At 35.3% G+C, this 23039-nt stretch overlaps 3 protein-coding genes across 3 annotated transcripts in view; 1 reads left to right on the forward strand and 2 right to left on the reverse strand.

Moving 5' to 3' along the window:
• LOC107039173 (serine-rich adhesin for platelets) overlaps positions 1 to 4250 on the reverse strand; it is a 51493-nt gene extending 47243 nt beyond the window's left edge. Inside the window, exon 1 of the mRNA XM_015258667.1 lies at positions 3956 to 4250. Coding sequence (XP_015114153.1) covers positions 3956 to 4250 — 295 coding nt within the window. The remainder of the gene's footprint in view (positions 1 to 3955) is intronic.
• Positions 4251 to 5175: 925 nt separating this feature from the next.
• On the forward strand, positions 5176 to 15452 carry LOC107039260 (hydroxysteroid dehydrogenase-like protein 2). Its single transcript, XM_015258787.1, has 6 exons — positions 5176 to 5353; positions 10183 to 10346; positions 10418 to 10631; positions 10690 to 11093; positions 14791 to 14979; positions 15051 to 15452. The coding sequence occupies exons 1-6, from the start codon at positions 5337 to 5339 to the stop codon at positions 15290 to 15292; spliced, it is 1230 nt and encodes a 409-aa protein (XP_015114273.1). The 5' UTR covers positions 5176 to 5336; the 3' UTR covers positions 15293 to 15452.
• A 26-nt stretch (positions 15453 to 15478) lies between these two features.
• Positions 15479 to 21710, reverse strand: LOC107039182 (egalitarian protein homolog). The gene is made up of 5 exons (XM_015258680.1): positions 21462 to 21710; positions 19935 to 21344; positions 19783 to 19863; positions 16663 to 16907; positions 15479 to 16493 (listed from the first exon to the last, which is right to left on the reverse strand). The coding sequence occupies exons 2-5, from the start codon at positions 21318 to 21320 to the stop codon at positions 15755 to 15757; spliced, it is 2451 nt and encodes an 816-aa protein (XP_015114166.1). The 5' UTR covers positions 21321 to 21344; positions 21462 to 21710; the 3' UTR covers positions 15479 to 15754.
• Between the last annotated feature and the right edge of the window lie 1329 nt (positions 21711 to 23039).

A 23039-nucleotide genomic window follows, 5' to 3' on the forward strand; every position in this document is an offset into this window, starting at 1 on the left:
CCCACGAAAGGCCCTGGAGAAATAGGAGGAATTTTATTATTCATATTCAGAATTTTACCAGAAATCGATGTCATGCCTAAAAAAATAAGATTTCCGAAAGTTTAAAAATTTTTAATTATTTATCTATAACAAACGAATGTGTAAAAAAATTTAATTATGCAAAATATAATTTTAATGACGCTGACTATGCATAATGTTTTTCAATTTTTTTTCACAAACTTAATGATTGAAAATGGTTGAATCTATAGTGTGGTCTGCTGTAAAAGACACCTGAATACCCTTAACGTTGAATTAACGTTCAATTATGCACAAATACTAAATGTTCTCTCCTGAAATAAGTAAGCCTTTTTTCCCCTAAATAGTTATCTAATTTTACCCCGTACATTACTCACTATTACCCACAAATGTATGAGTATCCCAGGAAGAAAAACGTGAGAGTGTCATAGGGGCCCGCTGGATGAGCAGCTGGTGAAAATATTTTTAGATACAAGGAACAGGAAATCCTCCTTCCCGATCGTATCTTCCTCATTGCATCGATCAATTCGTCCTCCGAAAAAAAGTTCATAGTAAATAATTCGTGCGAAATCCCTCGAGTGATTAAGTGCACGCTCGTAACGGTGCAATTGAAATTATGACAATTAGCTTGAACCTAGCAAAATCTCTTCTGTTGCCTCACAAGTTGAGAGTTTCCTTGACGAAAAAGTACAACCGTCCATTGAGTGGAAGTGCAGTCGGAGTGCAACAAGGGAATCTTTGTGGAGCCCTAGAAGCATTCGTGAGAGAAAGATGAAGGTAGAGAGTGAGTGAGAAAATGAAGAAATATATATGGGGGCCAAGGCTAATCCAGCGTCATCGTCGGGCGCCGGTCCCTAGACAGGATCTCTCTCTGTTCCTCTCACGAGGGGGTTGGAAACAGCAAAAATCTCTTGGTTGAAAGATTTTTGGTTGTGTGTATTAACACTGTCCACGTTCCCACGGCCCATTGGGGCCCACGGTAGGTAGACACAGACCAGAGTTCCACAGCGGGCGGGCAGACGAATGATTCTACGTGTTTTCTGCATGTGTGTGTGTGTGTGTGTGTGTGTGTGTTCCTGTGTTACTCCAGAACAAGTATTCGTAAGTGGAGGATAAGACGGTGAACGAGAAGGAAAAAGACCGGGGTAACGCGTTCAGGTAAGGACTAAAGAATTGCCCACGGCACTGCGCTTTCACTTGAAGCGCAACTCTCGCACTCACTGAGATCTCTAAGTCCCTTCTCATTTCATCTCAGTGCACTCGTGCGCAAATGATAATAACAGAGTACCTCGGTTGTACCCTAACATGGGAATGGAATTCCGAAAACGTTTGGAGATATTTTGAAAATTGTTTGGAGATAAATTATAATGAAGTTATGGCTGGAAGGTTTTACTGTATTAAGATATATGGAAATGGGCTGGATTCAGCGGTTTTTAGGGGTGGGGCAGAATGGATCGTTTTTAAATCTCCAATAACTTCCGACGAAGTGGGACAATTCGAGTGAAATTGGGTTCGTTTTACAAGTTAAGGGGAGAGTACTATGAGTTTTAAGTCGGCTGTTGGAGTAAGATTTCTCGTGCATTGAAAAGCGATTATGTTTGTCTTAAAACGAATAATTAGTGCAAAACCATTCATTGTTTATTGTTCGTTGGCCCCGCAGACGTTCAAAATGTTAAAAATAGTCCAGGGGGATAAAAATAAAAAAAAAATGTGTACAATAACAGTTACGAATTATTTTTTTGAAATTTCACTCCTACACAGCTAATTTTGTTTTCTTTAATATATAATTTGCGCCATTCATGTAAAATAGGCAGAAAAATTATCCTCAAAATGTTTAAAATATATTCTCGATTCTTTCAGAAACATTTTTCGGGCGACTTCACATGAATGGTGCAATTTTTTATTAAAAAAAAAACGAAATTAGCCTTGTAGCAGTTGCGTTTCACAAAACTAATTCATAATTGTTATTGCACACATTTTTTCAAAAATTGAAAAAAACCTCTGTAGCTCAAAAGGTCGAGCTACACCTTTTGAGCTCCACGTATGGCGGCCCTGGAGTATTTTCAACTTTTTAAAAGTCTACGGGGCAAACGAATAATAAACAATTTTTTTTTGCACTAATTATTCGTTTTTAGACATATATACGCGATCTGCAATGCATTAGAAATCTCACTCCAATACCCTGCGATTTTTAAAACTCAGAGTAGTTTCCCCTTAAGGTTATCCAAGTATCTATAGTATATATACCTGTAATAATAGTAAGATTAATAATAATAGTACTAATAACGAAATGTAATAATTATAAAACTGAAAAATCAATTATTTGAAATATTAATAATTCTTTTCAGTAAAATATAATGATAGTTTTTTTTTACAGTTTGGTACAGACCACACTATAGATTCAACTATTTTCAATCTCCAAATTTGTCAATTAAATCGCATGAGAAAATTTTAAAAAAAATCATGAATATTCAGCGTTATTCAAATTACATTATGCATATAATTTTTTTTTCACATCCATTGTTTATAAATAAATAATTAAAATTGTTTAAACTATCGGAAATTCTATTTTTTTTGCATGACATCGATTTCTAGTAAAATTTTGAATATGAATACTTGAAGTATACAACCTAAACATATCTAAGGAGATAGGGTGAGTGAGCGAAGCGAGCAAAATGAGCAGGAGCGAAGCCCCTTAGTAAATAATAAAATCACTGTAAAATGTCTGATGTTCGTCTACAAAAGTAGAAAAGCATTTCACTGGAGAAAAAATAGGCAAAGTGCGTGGATATCATTAAAGAAATAGTTGGAAAACATTATCAGCGACTGGAAACACCCACCTCTCATCGACTCATCGTAGAAATGAATCAAAGTAATTACTTACGAACTGTCTGAGAGTTGAATATCGCAGAAATTATGTAGCACAAAATTTTACAAAAAATTAACCGTATTCGGAATTTATCAATCTATAATGGATTAGTTTTTTAAGAACATCATAAGATGGAAAAATCGAGTTCGAGGGGACCCATAACCCCCGTTCCGCCTATGCCTCGCGTGTTAGATACACGGATTTCATTATTTATTATCTTCTAAACTGTGTAGTACAGCTAGACAAAGAGTAAACAGCAGAGTTCTCAAACAAGTCTTATTTGTGCCAAAAAAATCGTTTGTTAAAAATGATCAAAGGATTTTTTGTGCCAAACATGCGACGCGTGTCAAGAATATACAACCTACACATATCCAAGGAGATTAGATGAGCGAGCAAAGCAAGCGAGGGGGGGGGCGAAGCCCCCTGGCCTTAGCGAGCGAAGTGAGCAGGGAGCAAAGTTAGTAAATAATCTCTGTATTGTAAAAATTCAAATCGACTTCTGGTGATGAAACTTTGGTACTCGAAATTAAGACACCAAAATAAGGTACAGAATAAGGTCAGAATACGAGTCACGAGGTTCAGAATCAGGGTCATGAGGGCCAGGGTTAGAATAAAGGTCACGAGGGTCAGAATAAGAGTCATATGGATTAGATTGAGGGTCACGAGGGGTATAATGAGGGTCACAAAGGTCAGATTAAGAGTCATGGGGGTCAGAATAAGGTACACCAGCGTGAGATTAAGGGTCCTGAAGGTCAGAATAAGGGTCATATGGGTTATAATGAGGATCACAAGGGTCAGAATAAGTAAGATGAGGGTCATATGTGGGTTGGCGAGCGGAGCGAGCAGGGGGCGTAGCCCCCTAGTAATAAATAATAAAATCATTACTAAATAATAAAATCACTGTAAAATGTCTGATATTCTTCTACAGAAGTAGAAAAGCATTTCACTGGAGAAAAAATAGCCAAAGTCTTTGGTTATCATTAAAAAAATAGTTGGAAAATATTATCGATGACTGGAGACATCCACCTCTCATCGCCCCTATCGTGGGAATGAATCAAAGCAATTACTTACGAACTGGTATTTTCTTTGGATCGATGCCCGCTAATCGATCGTCGAGTCGATCGATTCTTCGTCTGAGTACGCCACTCCTGTCTGCTACACTCGTCAATTCCGCCGTTAACTCGCCAAATATATCCTCGGCAACAGATAATAACGAAGCAAGTTGTTTCAGTGTACTTGCCAATGTGCCATTTGATACAGCACCCAATTCTGCACCAACTGGCCATGTTTCCGCTGTCGTTGCATCCTGCGGCACGTGCCCACGGCCAACGTATCGCGGCTCGATTTTTCTCACGACGAACGGCATACTTTGTGATTGTACACCGATTATCGTGCATAACAAATAATGAGAAGTCGGACGCGATGATAGACAGGTTTCGTAACAGCGGTGAGATAAAAAAAAATCCAGAACGGGTTTGAAACGAGTGACTTATCGTAACGATTTCTTGGTAATCCAAGTCACCGTCTTGCCGATGTTGGATCGTGATGCCGTCGTTTCGTTGGATCCTTTACCTGAGGATCTCCCACCGATCGGCACCATGATTCCCTCCAAAACCATCTTTCAATCATGACGTTTTAACTCTTCCACATTCCGCTTTTATCTTCACTCGAATATTATTTCAAACGATCACTGAATCTCAATCTCAAGCAATTAAATTTTCACATCAAACTGTCACTCATCTTATCTTCGTAAAAAGTGCACATTAACGTTATAATTTCATCGGAGATTATCAATGCGTGCATCGATCAGATTCACCGTCTATACTCCGCGCTTTGAAATGAACTCGACAGCTTTGTGTACACTTACAACGGAACATTTTCGTTGTAATACCGTTTTATCGTTAAAAAATCCAAGTGGTACAGGGTATTTGGGTCACACTAGCGACTGGGACTGAGTAATCCGATAAAAAAACCTCACCACAATTTTTTATGGGTTTTCGTACGTGACGAGTTGAATGAAACGCGGGCAATGTTTTGTTTGGGGAACGTCACCGGATTCGTGTGGACGCTGATCGACGCTCGTAGGCCGAATGCTGGCCGTTTCGTACCCTCCAATGAGTGAAACCCTGTTTGCCGGTATAACACGAAAACCCAGCAGGTTCCCTTTCACGTTCTATTTTCAAATCAACCAATCGCCTTTCGTTCTCATGTATCGCCTCTTCTTTCGGTCACGTGACGGAGTCATCGGTAAAACAGAGCGCTGAGGGTTTTAGTTTCTTTGAGACGAATCTTTCGCGCAGATGGCGGACACCGACACTGGGTGGCATACGGCAGGGGCAAGAATTTTTTTACAGTTAGTTTTACGGTCGGTTTTGTTGGTTTTCTCGACAGTTTTTTCAGTGAGTCGGAGGATTACTTTGGTGATAGGTGTGGGTCTTCGGGTGGAGTTACAATGCTCAAAAATACTGGGTAAATATGAGGTTTTGCTTGTGCGTGGGCTTTATTTTGCGGGGGGCAGTGAGCCGAGCCAATTTTCAGTTTATTTGTTTTGTACTTTGAGCCTGCCCGGGATCAAAGTACAAATAAATTAAATGAGCATTGGAATAATTAAAGTAAACACACATTTGATCGGATATGATGATGACTGTCACATTTTGGCTTCGAAGGCCACTTGGTTTCAATATTGATTTTGTGTTTTGGTAGATGTAGGGGAGAGTGGGGTAAAATGGACACTTTAGACTTTTGTTTTAATTACTCATAACTCAGAAACAAATTTATCAATTGAGCTCAGTTCAGGGTCATCACAAAGGGAAAGAATTGTTCTTTGCAATGAAAAAAAAACTTATTGAATTTTATCAACATTTTTAAAAAAGTCAAAAGTGTCCATTTTATCCCAACATCCCCTACGGGATCGATTGTATTTTGTTTTTATACATTTTGGAATTGGGATCATTTTTGGAATTTGTTGATATTCTTTCCTTCCGAATGGAAGCATTGTGTTCGTCGGATTTTGGCATTCTCTAATTTTGCCTGGAAATGATGTAGAATGGTATGAAACGTGAAGAAATGATGTTTTTAAGAAATGTCTGTATATCCGGGTCTGATAGTTCGATTTTTGGATGATCACTTTTCAGAAAATATAACATTAATACGGTGAAATTTATTGATAAACATATGAAATTTCGGCCTATAATAGGTACTATTGAGAATATCTTCGGTGCACAATTTCAGCCCGATCGGTCCAGTAGTTCCTGAGATATTCCACTTTTCGTAAAAAACTATTTTGGTCAATATCTCAAAAACTACTGCACCGATTTCAATTTTTTTTTAAATGCTCCTTTCAGTGTCTTCTATCTAGATCAATCGGAATATGCATAGCAATCCATACGAAGTTTTCGAGATAAGACAATATAAAATTCGTGATGTATTACATTTTTCATCTGTATAAATTTTCTGTATGGATTTATGAGAGTGGAACATGCTGAGATGATATAAGCATCCATTCGGAAGCATACTACCAATTGAAAATTGGCAAAAAAAAATTAAAAACGCAAATAACACATAAAGTAACAGTACATGCCTTCTTCAGCATAGGAGCGGTCAATTGGTTGTTTATTCTTGGATTGCCGGTGGAAGGGTACTTGAAGGGTGTGTGTCCAAGAATTTTCAAAAAATGTCTTGCCTGAGATTTACCTCAAAACTAAATTGAAATTTTACCGAGGTAAATTGAAAATTTACAGTTTTTTTTTGCTTCCGAATGGAGCATTGCAATCGTTCGATTTTCACATTTTCTAATTTTGCTTGGAAATGATGCAGAATGGTCTGAAACGTAAAAATACGAAGTTTGGGGACCATGTCTGTGCGTGACACTGTCCAGTCGGTCACTTTTTCGTAAATTTGATAATTAAACGGGAGAAATCATTCCAAAAAGTTGGAAATTTTTTCAATTAATTGTTTAACCCTTCAGAACTCGCGCTATAAGCGCCGTGCCGCCTTTTTCAAGTTTTCGCTTGCCTCTTGCAAAATTTTCAAAAAATTGAAAAAATTAGAATGCCTAGCTTGAATCATTTAGAATGGATTAGCAAGATTCTTATCCGCTGAAAATCCATCAAGGCTACGAAAAATAATAAATTGTTGAGGCTCATACGCAAAAGCGGCGCCGTGCCGCCCAGCGCGAGTAACGAAGGATGTAAAATTTTCAATTCCGCTGTTGCTGTTTCCCGCTCGCCGCACGCTCGGCGCGTACCTATGAACGTGACAACCCTGCGTTACTGAAAGCACGGGCGGCGCAGCGCTCACCACGCGAGTAACGAAGGTCGGTGGCTGAGCGCGAGTTCTGAAGGGTTAACTTGAGAATAACTCCATGCCAAACTTCAGCTTGATCCGCTCATTAGTTTTTGAGCAATATCCATTCGTTTTTTAACCTTTTCTCGCAAATATCTCGGAAAATATCCAACCGATTTTAATATTTTTTTTTTCAAAATAATCGGCATGATGTCCTCTATCTAAATCAATTAAAACATATATATCCGTTCATACAAAGTTTTTGAGATATTTGGATTTTCCTGTTTTTGACTTAAAATCCTTGTTCGCGCTCTAACTTAAGTAAAAATTGAGATATCGACTTGAAATTTGGCATGAAGCTGTCTCTTATCATCGCAAGGACCTGTATGGAAGATGGGCTCAATCGGTCAATTAATTTCGCAGATATTCAACTTTGTATGTAAACCTAATGTCTTGAATATCTCAATAACGAGTCAACCGATCTCAATGATTTTTTTTTCAAAATATTCGCCTTGTTCAGATATGTATTACTGTCTTTCAAGTATATTGCTCAGAAAATTTTCAACGGGATTGATTCTGAAATTTTTGATAATTTTATTCCAGATTCATTCAAAATGTCCTTTGATTTTGTAATTGACATTGTATTTTGATCACAGTTCGGGTCCTGTAGCATTCAGTTTTTTTTGCTTCTTGAAATTAAGGAATTTTATCCACATGCCTCAATTGAAAGTGGAGATTACTCGAAAGATTTCGTATTTATGAATAAGTTTTCGTACTTATTTTCATTGTTGTCCAATCAATTTTCCTGAATTTTGTTTTTCGGTTTAAGCGAGCTCGATAACATCAGAATAATAGTGTATTTTATACATTTTTGGGAAGTAGCGATAGTATCATCTTAGTCGTTGTATAAACATGAATTCCAGCAAACAGTATGTCGACAATTTGTCAACAAATTGCCGATGTCCTGATAAATTTTAGATGGCTGTGGCAAAAATTGTTTTCTGGGATGCATGTTGTTCATACACTCTAATACGAAAAATCCCCATTCACAAAAACTAGTATTCTTGGATTTGATGATTCTATTCCAGATTCATTCCAAATGTCATTTGATTTTGATATTGACTTTGTATTTTGTTAACTGTGCGAGTTCTATCATATTTTGTTCTTTTAATTCTCTGAAATTGAGGAACTTGTTATTCCTCGATCGCAAGTGGATATTACTTAAAGGGACCGTATATATTCCGTAATGGCCAAAATGTCATTTGCCTGAAATTTACTTTCAACATTTTTTTAATTTTGTGGTTTTATTATTATTTTCTGTTTTCTTCCTTCTTTTCATTGTTGTCCAATTTATTTTCGCGAATTTTGTTTTCCTGTTCAAGGGAACTCGATAACGACAGAATCACAGCAAAAAAGAATGTCTTAATTTCACACACCTTTTGTAGACATTTTTCAGACACTAAAAAACTAAAAAACGTCTGAATAAAATGAAAATTTGCCTGAATTTCAGACGAACAGGTGCCTAAACATCTTAATTCATGTTTGAAATTTCCACAAATTTTCATTTTATTTAAACGTTTTCTTAGTGTCTGAAAAATGTCTACAACAGGTGTGTGAAATTCAGACGTTCGTTTTTGCTGTGATACTAGTGTATGTTATACATTCTGGGCAATAGCGATACTATCACCTTCGTCGTTGTATAAATATGTATGCAAGTTGTCCATACACTCTAATACGAAAAATACTCATTCACAAAGAGTAGTATTCTTGCTGCGATAACGTCTTAAAATGAATGAAATACATCAAAATTATCTAATGCTGGAATGTGTGTGATTACGCTATCTATTCAAAACAAAAACTTTATTGCCTTCTGACAAGTTGTTGAGTTATCGACTTTGTTCTATTTATCTATAAATCGTGCATCCTAATTGAAAAAATATTTAAACTACTATTTAAATTCAACTTCGAACTTTAGGTGGATTGATACTCGATCTTGGAAAATTTTCGTCAGCAGATCTGACATTCATTGTTATTTCGTTAAATGTTGAATGTTCGATTTTTTATGACATCTGAGGGGTTATCTAATCATATTTAAATGATTAATAGCAAATCGTAATCATGCTTAAGGATATCGAAGTATCTTTTACAATTTGGTACAGACCACACTATAGAAAAATTTGAAAAAAATCGTGAATATTCAGCGTCATTCAAATTCCGTTTTCCACAGAATTATTATTTTTTAAACATTCGTTGTTTATAAAGAAATAATTGAATTTGTTTAAACTTTCGGAAACCTTATTAACTTTCTGATCCGAAAAGAGGAAGTTTTTGTAATGACCGGGAAAATTGATTGTGGAAATTTCATGATTTTTACACGTTTCATGACCCCTAGAAACTAGAAAAAAAAAATTAAAATTGTTCCAGTCTTTCCGGAGATATTTGCAAAAAACGATTTTTGAGAAATCGCTATATCTCCGGAGCTACTCAACCGATCGGGCTGAAATTCAGGACAGATTTGTGTTTCATTAGTTCCAACTATGAGTCAAAATTTCAGCTTTTTTGTGAATCCTTTTCCGAATTTATTTACACACTTCTGGACAAACACGCACACACGTACATACAGACATCGTCTAAAAAAACATCATATCTCGACGTTTCATACCACCCTGAGTCATGCCTAAGCAAAATTAAAGAATCGAAAAAAATTGCATTTTGAAAGTTTCCATTCAGAAGCAAAAGATCATGAAATTTCAGATTTCACTGAAAATTCAATGTAATTTGGCACTGAATATTCATATTAGATTGGAATTACAAATGAATTAAGGAATTCTTGTCTTCATGCTGCTTAAAATTCTCGAATTCTACTGAATTTTCAGAGAAACCTGAAATTTCATGATTTTTTCCCTCTAAATCGCATTCAGTGTCACAGTCCTGAAAATTAGTAGTCAACTGTCCGTGAAATATCATTTTTTTCTCACAGTGCATTCCAATACCCCATGAAATGATTCTTCCAGAAAACTTGCTGGCAAAACCTTATTTATTACCGGAGCATCTAGAGGAATTGGCAAGAGTATAGCGTTGAAAGCAGCCCAAGATGGAGCAAACATTGTCATATGTGCCAAGACAGCGGAGCCCCATCCAAAATTACCAGGCACAATTTACACAGCAGCGAAAGAAGGTGATCATCACACGCCAATCAATTGATCAGCAAGTAAAAATATATCTAAACATTTGACGAAATATTTTCAGTGGAAGAGGCAGGGGGAAAGGCGCTGCCGTGCACCGTAGACGTACGTGACGAAGCCCAAGTGAATGCTGCTGTGTCAGAAGCGATTAAAAAATTCGGTGGAATTGACATTGTCGTTAATAATGCCAGTGCAATCTCCCTCACACCAACGCTCACAACTGAGATGAAGAGATATGATCTCATGAACCAAATCAACGCTAGGGGAACATTCCTCGTGTGAGTGACTCCCCAGCAATCAACATCTGAAATTGTTCATTATTCTTCTATTTTCCAGATCAAAAGCATGCCTGCCGCATTTATTGAAGAGCAAGAACCCACACATTATCAATCTCAGTCCTCCATTGAATTTAAATCCACAATGGTTCAAAAATCATCTTGCATATACAATGGCAAAGTATGGAATGTCATTCTGTGTTTTGGGCATGTCGGAGGAATTTAAAGACGATGGAGTAGCTGTCAATGCTCTCTGGCCAAGAACAGCTATTCATACCGCAGCTATTGAGATGTTGAGTGGAGAGGAGAGTAAGAATTACAGCAGAAAACCGCAAATTATGGCTGATGCAGCTTATGCCATTGTCACTAAGGATAGCAGAAATTTTACTGGAAAATTTTTGATTGATGACGAGGTATTGAAGGAGGAGGGGATCACCGATTTCACCCCGTATGCCTGCAATCCAGGTATTTGTCTCATTTTTGTCGGGGCGGTTGCAAAATTGCAAAATTAACACTTGATTTTTTTTTTTCATGTGCATAATTCAATGAAAAATTTTGTCTAATCAGTAGAGAGAAGGCATTCTAGGCTCCATGGGAAAAAATGGTGTCATTTAGTTGACAATTCAATGAATGATTAACATTAGAAAAAATTCCAGTGTTCATTTTGCCAGGGTCACACCTGCACAGAGAAAAAAAATTCTAGTTCTCAGTAAAAATATCTAAATAAAGAACTTGCATGAATTTTTTTAAATTTTCTAATCTTAAGTTTGGGACCTGAATAATTCATTTTTCATTCACAAACGTTTGAAATCTTGCTCGTTAATTAATTAGTTGTTAAAAGTTGAAGATTTCAAATGCTTTGAAATCGCAAATCACATCACCCAGATGGTCGAGCGCTGGACCATGGTAGTCAAATTAAGGTACATTTTGTCTTATTTTGAGGAAATCTTAGTTTTGGACTCCAGAACTTTGGAGTGTTCATGTCATGAACGTCCGGCTGCTTAGATAAAGGAAATTCTCTTTTCTCAATTGCCGCTTTTTCCCCTTCTAAAATTAATCTACTCGAGTTTATCTTCTAATACCTTGATTCAATTGATGAGGAATTAATTTTCAATTATTCTAGAATTATAACCCATTTGGGTTGTGGTGACTGTGACTTCACTATGCCTCTGTCTACACGCACGAAAAAATTCAATAGAAAAACCTATCGAATTCGTTAGAAAATTCTATTGAATTTCTATTAAACTTTCTATTAGTTTTTGGCTGATTCTATTGACATGACTATTGACACAACATTCAATAGAAAAAGTCAACAGAATTCGATTTTTCTATACAACTTATTCAATCAATCAATCAATACAACTATACAACTTATTCTTTTCATATATTTTTTATAGAATTTGCTCGACTCAAATTTCCTAAGTTTTTTTCATTCCATTTTTCTTTTCTTCTCATCAAGAGAATTCAATAGAATTTTCTAATGAATTCGACAGGTTTTCTATTAAATTTTTTCGTCCTTCTAGACATGATAAATTCCCAATTTTGAGCATTTCCGTAAATTTACCCAAATTTGCAAAGTCACTCCAACTCTCTCCTACGGAAAATTACAATCTAATCCTCAAAACGTTCCTGTCATAAACATTTACTTATGATCATTCAATCGTTCATCATTCGACGACTCCATTCAGCTAGAGAACATATTCACTTACTCTACCCTCACCATTTGTACATTTGTATAAAGGAAAACTCAATTGTAAATACAAACTCAATTTCGCCCTATGCTTGGAATCATCATTCCATCAATTTGGTCATCTCCACAGAATGTTCTTGGTTTGTTTTGCAAATGTTGTTGATATAACAACCCAATAACTTTCGATTTGAGAACGCAACGGTTCTTGATTTTTCAACTTTTCTCACTTGACATAATTAGATTTTTGGTACGGAATATTAGGTATTTTTTTCTGAAACCCAGTAATCAGCTTTTTATTCTCGATGCAATGGCTTCTCAAACCAGAAATTTTTTAAGATCATTATTATTCAATTCGGTCCTGGAAACTAGAAACTTTTTTTCCCTCATCTAATCACAAGTCGGGATCGCCTCGAATATTAATAATCAATCGCTATTAGGAGATTCATGAGTGCTAAAATATTCACTAACCTCAGCGTATCGATAATCCAATAACAGATTAATGATTGATTAAATGGGTACTATGAGATTGCAGTAGTCTATTCTATTAAATTTTCTATGAATATTTTCTTAATCATGAATTACCAAACAGAAATGAATGATTAACCGAGTATCGACTAAACCGAACTGGTAATTATCTAATAATGTGATACAGACGAATAAATAAATAGGAAATAGGAAAACAATACAAAACACGAATTAGAATACAAAGTACATTCACACGATATCGCGCCGGGTGAAGAGTGTCACGCTGGCGACTTGTTGCCTATTCTCAGACGCAGACATTAGCAAAAATCGATACTTTAGGGCATGACCCCCTGGTGGTGACCCAATCACGCTAGACCGCCGTCTCAGGTGTCGGCGAAATTCAAATTAGAGTGGATGATAAATTAAATGAATCAAAATTCTTAAATATAATAAATAAATTAATGTTCGACGAATAAATTCAAATAATTCCCTAAAGCAGCTCGCGAGATCCCCAAGAACAGGGGAAATTGTGTCGACGCAAAGGCAAAAGCAATATTTCCTGTCACAAATGAAACAATATCAATACGTTTCGGAATGATTATACAAATAACCATGTAAAACTAAATGTATTGCTGCCGAATGGAAGTTTTAGAATCACTCAAATTTAAGTCACCAATTTTTTGTGTTAGAGTAACTAAATAGGGTCTGAAAAATCCGAATAAACGATCTTTATGTCAATCGAATTTCATGAATTTCAATTACTTCATGAACACAGATTTTAATAAGCTCTATTCATTGACACCAATTAAAATTCAATTTTTTATACAGATTCGAGAAAATTCATGTTTTTCCAAAAATCAGTTTTTCAACGATCACTCAAAAAATTGTCATTAAAATGGAATTAGTCATGGCTCAATAAATTATAACAATACCGTCTTGATTCTATCAGAACATGATGGGGGTCGCACAATTTGTTGTTGGGTTACAGCACTGTTAAATCATGAAGTAGTCGATTGGTTAATATCATGCTTAAATTCATCATCATCAACTGGAAATTTAGATTATCAATTATTTTACTATTTTTTAATTTAGATTAGTATATTTAAACCGTGATCAATGTAAGTCGGAAATTCATTTAATATTGAAGAATCGGAAGATTGATGGCCATCCCTGTTATGCGATTTGAAAAAGAAAATCGGTTTTGTCATGATTACTGAACGAATCATCAGTAATTGCAGTTAAATCAGGGCTTGAACAGTATATTTCAATGCCTTCTTAATCAAGTTGAAAAAGGGTGAGAACAGTATCATTGCTTACACTGATTAAACCTTGATTGAACCTTGATTGAACCTAGACTGAAAACGAATTTGAGTCTTGAGAGGGTCTGAATGTAGAATTATTTGACCGAACGGAATAATACGTAAAATTTTGATGTCATTTCGATTGAGGATAATCCTATGACATGAATAAATAGAAAAATAGAATAGTGAAATCAAAATGTCAAAACAGAAAACCGATTCGGCAACAAATTGCTAATTTATTAGCAACAATAATTATACTTATTTATAAAAAAAATGCCATTGTCCGCTTTTTTAAGAATTATAATCATGATGATCTCCGAGCATACATGTATGAGAAAAATGCAATAGAAAAAATTAGCGAATTCGCTAGAAAATTCTATTGGAATTCTCTAGAAATTCAATTTGTTTCTTGCGCTGATTCTATGAGATATTTGATAGTCAATAGACTTCGATTTTCTATATGAATATTGTCTAGAAATTTTTTCTATAAGAATACTTGGGCATGAATTTTCTATGTAAAATTCAGAAAAATCGAAATTTCTTGACTTTTTCCTATCGAATATTTAATAGAATCTGCGCAAAAAACAAATCGATTTTAACGAGAATTCCCTAGAATTTTCAAACGAATTCGCTTTGTATTGAATTATTTCATACGTGTAAAAATTAATTAAGGGTCTTTCTTCTAATTTTCAAATTTATGTTTCAGAATACAAAGATCAATTGATGTTGGACTTTTTCCTGGACATTGAGGACCCCCAAAAATACATCAAACTGCAATCTGACGAGAAGCCAAGTGGCGATCGTAATGTTGAAGTTGTCTTCAAAGCAATTGAAGCCAACATATCTCCAGAGCTCGTAAAAAAAGTCGGCGCTATCTACCAGTTCAACATGACAGGTAGATAAATCATGAATTAACATAAAAACATGAAGGTCTTGGGTGTTACAATCATGCTGGTTGTTTCATAGGGGCACAGAAGGGCACGTGGTTTCTGGATCTGAAGAATGGTAATGGGGGATTTGGTAAAGGCACCCCAATCAGTCCAGCTGATGCCACACTCACTATGGAGTCGACAAATTTCTTTGATATGTTCACTGGTAAATTGAAACCAGCTACTGCATTCCTCATGGGAAAACTGAAGATTGATGGTAATCTACAGACTGCAATGAAACTTGAGAAACTCATGATCAGTCTCAAGGCTAAACTGTAATTGGAAATATGGTAAAACGTTACAATGTTTTTTAAAAATGTTAAAATGGTTGAATATTATTTTCTACGATCTATAAAATATTGTTAAAGACCTGCATCGAATTTTATATTCATAATATTTTGTATACAAAATTGAATCAATAAAATTCTATTTTATATTATCAGCTGTCCAAATAAATCAACATAATTTTACGTATACAGTGGTTTATTGAACTCTTCATAATCCCAGTTAAAATTGTTATATAAAAAGTCAACGGTTAGAGATTAGTTTTTTGTTCATTTTTTTTTGTTTTTTAGAAAAAATATCGTCTCCTCTTCACACACATGATTCACATAATTATTGCTGACGAACTATCATTGTTAAATATTTCATAATATCATAAAATTCCTAGTACATGACTATTCATTGATTTAGTTGATAAAAATTCATTGTATCAGTTAGTTTAATAAAAAATATGAAAAATCATTTTTTTGGCGAATTTAATAGTTTCGTTCGTTCTTTCTCCTCTTCAGTAAAAAATATTCTCGTTATAACAATATCGCCAGTACTAAGTGTTTGACATGCAGCTTCGGAACGTGCAATTGTTGATTTTTTGGGGGAAAATCCCTGACACATGCATTTTGGGCTATTTATATGGACGGAATCACTGATTAATTTATCACTAGTTGAACAAGTAACGGCTGATAAAATGGCTTCTAGTTTGTCGATTCTCTCAAAACCATCCATCTGACCATCCTGCAGAATTTCATCGACCATTTTCATGGTCTCCGTCAGTGATGGAGATTCCATTTTAGATGTTATGTCATTCTGGGAATTGTCAGAGGTACAACTATCTAAACTTGGATATTCTTCGTTCTTTTCCTCGTCGTCGAAACAATCGTCATCGTCGTCATCAGAGCTCTCATTTTTGTCCTGCCCTAAACTCTCTAGCTTTTCTAATTTCTTAGCGACTTTGTAACAGCCTTTTAGCTTCTCTTTCTCGTCCTCAGTCAATGACAAATATCGGAGGAGGCGAATTTCACGATTACTCAGGACAATATTCTTGCCTGTTGTTTCCTCCATTCTCTTGCGGAGATCCATCACTTCGGTTTCGATCTTTCGTTGCTTCTTGCGGGATTTCACTTCAGCTGGGTTTATATGCATCTGCACTTGCTCTTCACATAACTCGTTGAAGAGGCTTTGCGTCTCGGGTTTGATTACCCTGGAAAGAAATCAATTCGATTGGTGGGTTAAGGATATCCAAGTACTTCGGCTATTTTTTCTGTACTGGAATGTCTTTCTATTTTTGTAATCGAACATCAGAGCTTTCATTACCTGAATTGTTCACGTATCTATAAATTGAAAATTCGCTATAGAGAAATATATTTTACCTAGACATTGCATTGTATACTTGAGGCACGAGTCCAAGAACATCACTGGTGGCATAAACCAGCATATCCCGTGACATTGGTCGACGTGACCAGTACTTCTGATCACGACGATAAATATACTTCAATTGCTCCTTCAGTGGATTACATGGCGCTCCATACATCTCACATAGTGTATTGAGATTGACACTCTTCACTTTATAAACGGGCTTTCCTACTTCTTGATACTGAATTACTGCATGTGCTGCCTGAAACCCACAATTGAAGTCATTTAGGTTGCTCATAGGGAAAGTTCTGAGTGAAAAAAAAATCTTCAGAATCATTTTTGTGCAACCAGCATTTTTATAAAAAAAAAATCTCGACAGAAAGTTTCATAAGACAGGATTTTCATAAAAAATTCGCTTGTGAAAAAATTATTCATATTTATACATTTTTGTTGAAAAAAATTGGTACTGTTTGCGAGAAGACTTCTTTCGAAGAGCAAAGTGAAATCTGCAAGAAAGGATCTCATAAAACATTCTGTACCTCCTTCCAATTTTAAAAGCCAAGTGATAAAATGGTTCAAGTCGATTTTGACTATTGGCAAGTTTTCAATGGATATCTCGAAATCTAAAGGAGATAGCAAAATTTTTGTCATGACCTTTTTTCTTTGTCTTATTGAGAGTTCCTATGTCAGCATTCATGCACTTTTCATTTATTTTCTACTTTGATGATACTGTGGTGTTCTTTATGCTTTTTTGCTATTTTTGTTGCCAACAGTTTTTCGATCAGGAATAGACATATTCATAAATCACAATAACCCTTAAATTTTGAAGCTGTCATTTAGTTAACATCACTCTTAAATTTTCAATTATTTTAGTAATCATCAATTGAAATATTCAAATTCTGAACTATTTTATTAATCAATAATTTAGGTAGGAAGATTGCCGATTAATGGAAAATTCACAGTCCCATATTATCATACATTTAATTCATCATCAATCGCAAATGTAAATGATTTAATATCATACTATTTTGATAGTTTGATGAGAATATTTAAACCTTTATCACCGCAAGTCGCAAATTCCTTTAATATTGATGAAAATTAATATTCATGGATATCCCCGTTTTCGATATTCTTATATTTGGGTTATTTCTCTGCATCCTGTTGATATGAGTTTCGCCATATTTTTATTCTTTTGTACAACATAATGAGCACTCAAGAATTAAGATTATTTTCATCCTAAACTTGAATATCTTATATATAAGAAGAAAATATTGAAAAAATTGTAATATAAAAAAATAAAAATATATCAATGAATAAAAAAAAATACGTATTTACTTTTTTTAACATAATTTTTTAATAGAAAGAAATTAATATATGAATATGAGAAAATGTTATATATTTATTGTTAGAAGAAAATATTTTTATTTTATTTATCTTCACTTTCAATAAATAATTTAAATGACAATATTTCTCCATTTTCAATCTGTGGAAATAAATGGAAAATCGATTCATGATGCAATCCTTTAAACTATAATAAAATGAAAAAACAATGCTATATAACCTTTCAATTCCTTCTCCACATGTTATCAGAACTTTCATTATTTTCAAAAATTAATCATTATTAAAAACAATATGAACAATGAATGAATATTAGTTATCTGTGATGATGACTTAGCTTAACTTGAGACCTACGTTCCATGCCCTTTCTTTAATTCAGAAAGATAATCATTATGAAATCAACTCATTTCATTTTTTTAGTACTTTTCAATAAATTGTTGAAATATGGAATGTCAGGATTTTATGGAAGGACTCTAAAGACCCCGGAGTGACTGTCAATACCCTCTGAATGAGAACAGCCCTTTATACTGCAGTCATTGAGATGTTGAGTGGAGAGGAGAGGACTAATTATAGCAGGAAGCCGGGAATCATGGTTGACAGCAGAAGATTGAAAGAGAAATTCTTCGTAGATTCGAGTGGTATCGCATGAGGAGGGCGTAATTGATTTTACCCTTTATAGCTGTTATCCACGTATTTTCAATGAACAGACATTATATTAATATTTTTGAATTTTGATGTGCACATCTTGTGGAGATCTTGATGTTGATCGTATCAATCATTTTGATATATCTGTTCTTAATTAATCAAATTTTTATTCAAGAAAATATAGATCAATTAATGTTTCACTTTTCAGGGATAGCCACATCCGTTGATTATAATTACTATTAAATTATTAAGTAGTCAATTAGTTAATTTCACTTTAAAATTTTAATTATTGAAGTAATCATCAATTCAAATGGTAAAATTTTGAATTATTCATTAATCAGTAATTGAGTTAGGAAGATTATTTGGATAATCGGAAATCCCTTATAAGGAATTTAGTATTATCTACGTAATAGAAAATTTATAGTTCCATATTTTTAAATATTTAATTCATCATCAATTGGAAATTTAGATTATCAATTAATTTACTATTTTATTAGTATATTTAAACCTTGATCAATGGAAGTCGGAAATTCTTTTAATATTGAAGAATCGGAAGATTTATGGCCATCCCTGATTCGAAGAATCATAATTTCACACACAAAAAAAATTAATAGACAAACGTAGAAAAAACCGAGAAAGAAAATTCTATTGGACTTTCTATTAGTTTTTGACCGATTTTATTCAAATGTTCAGTAGAAAATATTCTGTAGAAAAAGTCAATAGAATTTTATTTTTCTGTACAACTTATTCTATTGGAATATTTTCTGTAAAATTTCCTCGGTTCGAGTTTTCTTTTTTTTCGTTTGATTTTCTTGATGAAAAGAAAAGAAAAATAGATGAAAAATTGAGACGAGGAAATTAAAAAATAGGTAGACAATAGAAAATTACAATTCTATTGATTTTTTCTAATGGACAGATCAATAGAAATCTAATAGAATTGTCTAACGAATTCGTTAGGTTTTTCCAATACAAATTTTCACGGGAGGAAATTTTTCGCAATTAAGAGTCTAGCAATATTTTTGTGAAGACCTCTAAAAAGCCGATTAAAATCCACAAAAGAAACTCTATAATGAAAATCTATAATTCAGAGACTTCCAACAGACAGTCTCTAAATAATAATTAAAAAGCAAAAAAGAATAGAATAGTTTACATACCTGAGTGTCGAACACATTATTCAGAACGATTCCAAATTGATTGAACAAATTCACGCTGTCATTTCTGCAATCATGAATCACCTGAACAAAAAATCACAATTATTACCACGAAAGCCTCCCGAATAAACTGGCCAAAATTTGAAGGAAAATACCTTAACGACATTTGGACTCTCCAAAAGTTTACGCAACCCAGTGATCAAATTGGGCGATGTGAACAGATCGAAAATATAAACATGGCCTTGAGCAGTTCCAATCTGTACAAGTGTCAATTGGCCCTTAGCACCGACATTGATGCCCTCGCAATCAAAGGAGACGACAATTTTCCCATCGCCCATTGCCCGCTGAGGATTCATTATCTCGTCAATAATATGAAGTGATTCTCTAACATTAACAATAACTCTAGTCTGCTGGAATATCTTCAATTTCCACGCATCACCAACTTGAGTTGCATGTAAATTTCTGTCCCTCTCAGTGTTATCAGCCAGAGTCTTCATGACCAAAGTATTAATCCTCTGCTTCAACGTTTGCTGTTGCAAACTAACCGGTGGTGAGTGTGAATTCAACTCCGTGGAAGATTGATAATCATCGTTGCAATTGTCATTGCAATTTTGATTTTCCAGAGAATTAAAATTGCATTGACTCTGTCGTCCTGATGACACTGAAGGCGACGCAGTCCTGCTCTGCTGTGAGCCATCAGTTTTATCACAGCTCTCTTTCCTCTTCCCCTCATTCTTAATTCCACTATCAGACGTAAATTTTGGTTTTGCATGTATCGACACCATATTTTTCTGTACATTGAAGGCATCAGGAAACATTTTCAAAAAAGTCGTCAAATCCTGGGGGGTACTAAATATCGTCGACCACATGTCTTGAGGAAATTTCGTGGCAACAGCACTCAGCAGTTGTTCAACAGTGTTCATACTCTGTTTCTCGATACTCTGAATGAAAAAATCGAGCAATTTCCTCGTAACTTCCTGATCAACTGGAATTTCAGGCTCCAATTCCTTGAATGGCACTGCCTCCATCCCCTCGAAACGTTTAAGCTTAACATTCTCATCGACAACAATAAAATCGTCTGGATATTTCATGAGAAAATCACGAAACTCTCGATAATGCTGGCCTGAAATATGTCTAACTTCCGGTGAGGCCTGTGAACGATGCCCCAGAAGGCTTTTAATTGGCACTTCAGCACCATCGCCATACTGCACAAATTTATTCGTGAAATATTCGACAGCCTCTCGTGCATAATCCCTCTTGTTCTTCACTTTACTTCCTTCGTCCTGCTCAACAACTGGCTGAAAAGTGTTAACGGACACATAATCCCCATCGATAACAAATAATGTTGGATATTGAGCTAGAAATTTACGCAGGCCACTCTGTGATCCACCAGCAATTTGTCTCATTTCTTTCGTGAAACCTTTAGCTCCAAATTGACAACTTAAATCGTGAAGCGTACGTGGCCCACCTTTATCCATTAAACGTTCGAAAAAGAAGAGAAGTGTCAAATTACGGACTAATTCGTACTCAGAGCTGTCCATATTTGCGGTAATGAATACTGAAAACTGAATATTATTTTATCAATTATTTTTAGAATTTGTTTTTCCGGAATTTGTATCACTGAATGTGAGCAAATATTCAAATTAGATTTAAGATTTAGTATTCAAGGAAAAACATAATACCTTTACGGCTGTAGTTTAATACTATTCGTATTCACCTCCATTCGCAAAACACAACGGATTATTTTATTGGTAACATTATGCTAATTCGAGACTTTTCATGCGTTAAATTTCACTATTTCAATTCAAGGGAATTGAATGAACGACCGAGGTAATTATACAGTGCTGGTGGGTAGGTTAGCTGATGTCTGGTAATTTTTTTTACATTGAGAAATTCTTTCGGAGCACCACATTCCAAATTCACTTCTCTCATTCTCTGCACTTGCTGTAACTGTAGACAGGTAACACGTGATACGGTGATAACGGGTTTGATTGGGTGATATTGACGATTGCGGGCCAATGGGGGCGCAGGTGAGGGGCAGTGTTTCGTGGGTGATTTTCACCAGATTCACTAGGATTCGAGGGCTTTTCAAAGTGGGCGGTGGATCAGAGCGGTGTCTGCTGTGAGTGGCTAGCGATTAGGTAGGGCTCTGTCGTGCAGATTGACGATAAACGAGGGGCTGGTGGGACAGGTACCGATTCATCAAAGCAGGGAATTTAATATATTGGAAACGCTAAATATCAAAACGCCACCTATGAATGGCGGATATTGGGCTGCACACAGACAGTATTCAACCCAATTTGGGCTTGTTTAGCGTGTATATGGGAAGGCTAAAATCGTCCATATTGGTGAAAACGAGCGCCGACATCGGTAATTAGCGGTCCCAATATAATTTTTATTAGGCTCGCTAAATAAGAAAACGCCACCTAGGCTCTAAGGCGCATGGGCACTAACCACACGCAACCAATTTTTGTGTTTGTGTAGGCACGTATATGAGCGCCTCAGACCGGCGCTCTTTCAATTGAAGGCCCGAGTATCAATAAAGTTTGGTTGAGTCAGATAAATAAGTTTATTTAAATGGTATCATATCGTTTTTTTTTTCAAATTAAATGAAAATTTTTCTCTCATAGGGTTACTCTCATAGGGTGACCAATCTAGTGTTAATCACATTTCACGTTGCGCGCCACGAAATTGGCGTTTTTCAGGTCCCTCAACACGAAATAGTGACATTACATGCCCGGGCCTTGGAAAACAGATCACCGTCCCCCACGTGCAAGATTGCCTTCGGTTCGGAAGGCAATCTTGCACGTGGGGGACGGTGATCTGTTTTCCAAGGCTCGGGCATGTAATGTACTATATCGCCGTGTAACAATATTCCATGTCTCTGGGCCCGAATACCGCGATTTATCCGAGACAATCGATGTTAGAATCACGGACAATCGCGGTTTTACGGTCCTAGGTACATAAAATAATATTTTATGCCCCAAGTACCGAGAACTGCTTTCTAATAAGCGGAACATATACTATTTTTTATGATATTTATATGTCCAATACTGCGTCTTCGTCAGTCGGAATAAAATATAACATTCTAGTAACGAAAAATTGCAAGCTTTTCGAAGTAATGTAAAAAATATAAAAAACCCCTCGAGGTAATTTACCAACGTAATTTACACGCCCAACTCTGCTAAGAAGAGGAAAAAAAAGCAAAAATTAAAAAAAAAATTTTCCTTATGATCTAATACATATAAAGTGAAACGGAT

Source organism: Diachasma alloeum, unplaced genomic scaffold, assembly GCF_001412515.2.
Source record: "Diachasma alloeum isolate Michigan unplaced genomic scaffold, Dall2.0 Dall_scaffold_00178, whole genome shotgun sequence".
In the NCBI taxonomy this organism is placed as follows: Eukaryota; Metazoa; Arthropoda; class Insecta; order Hymenoptera; family Braconidae; genus Diachasma; species Diachasma alloeum.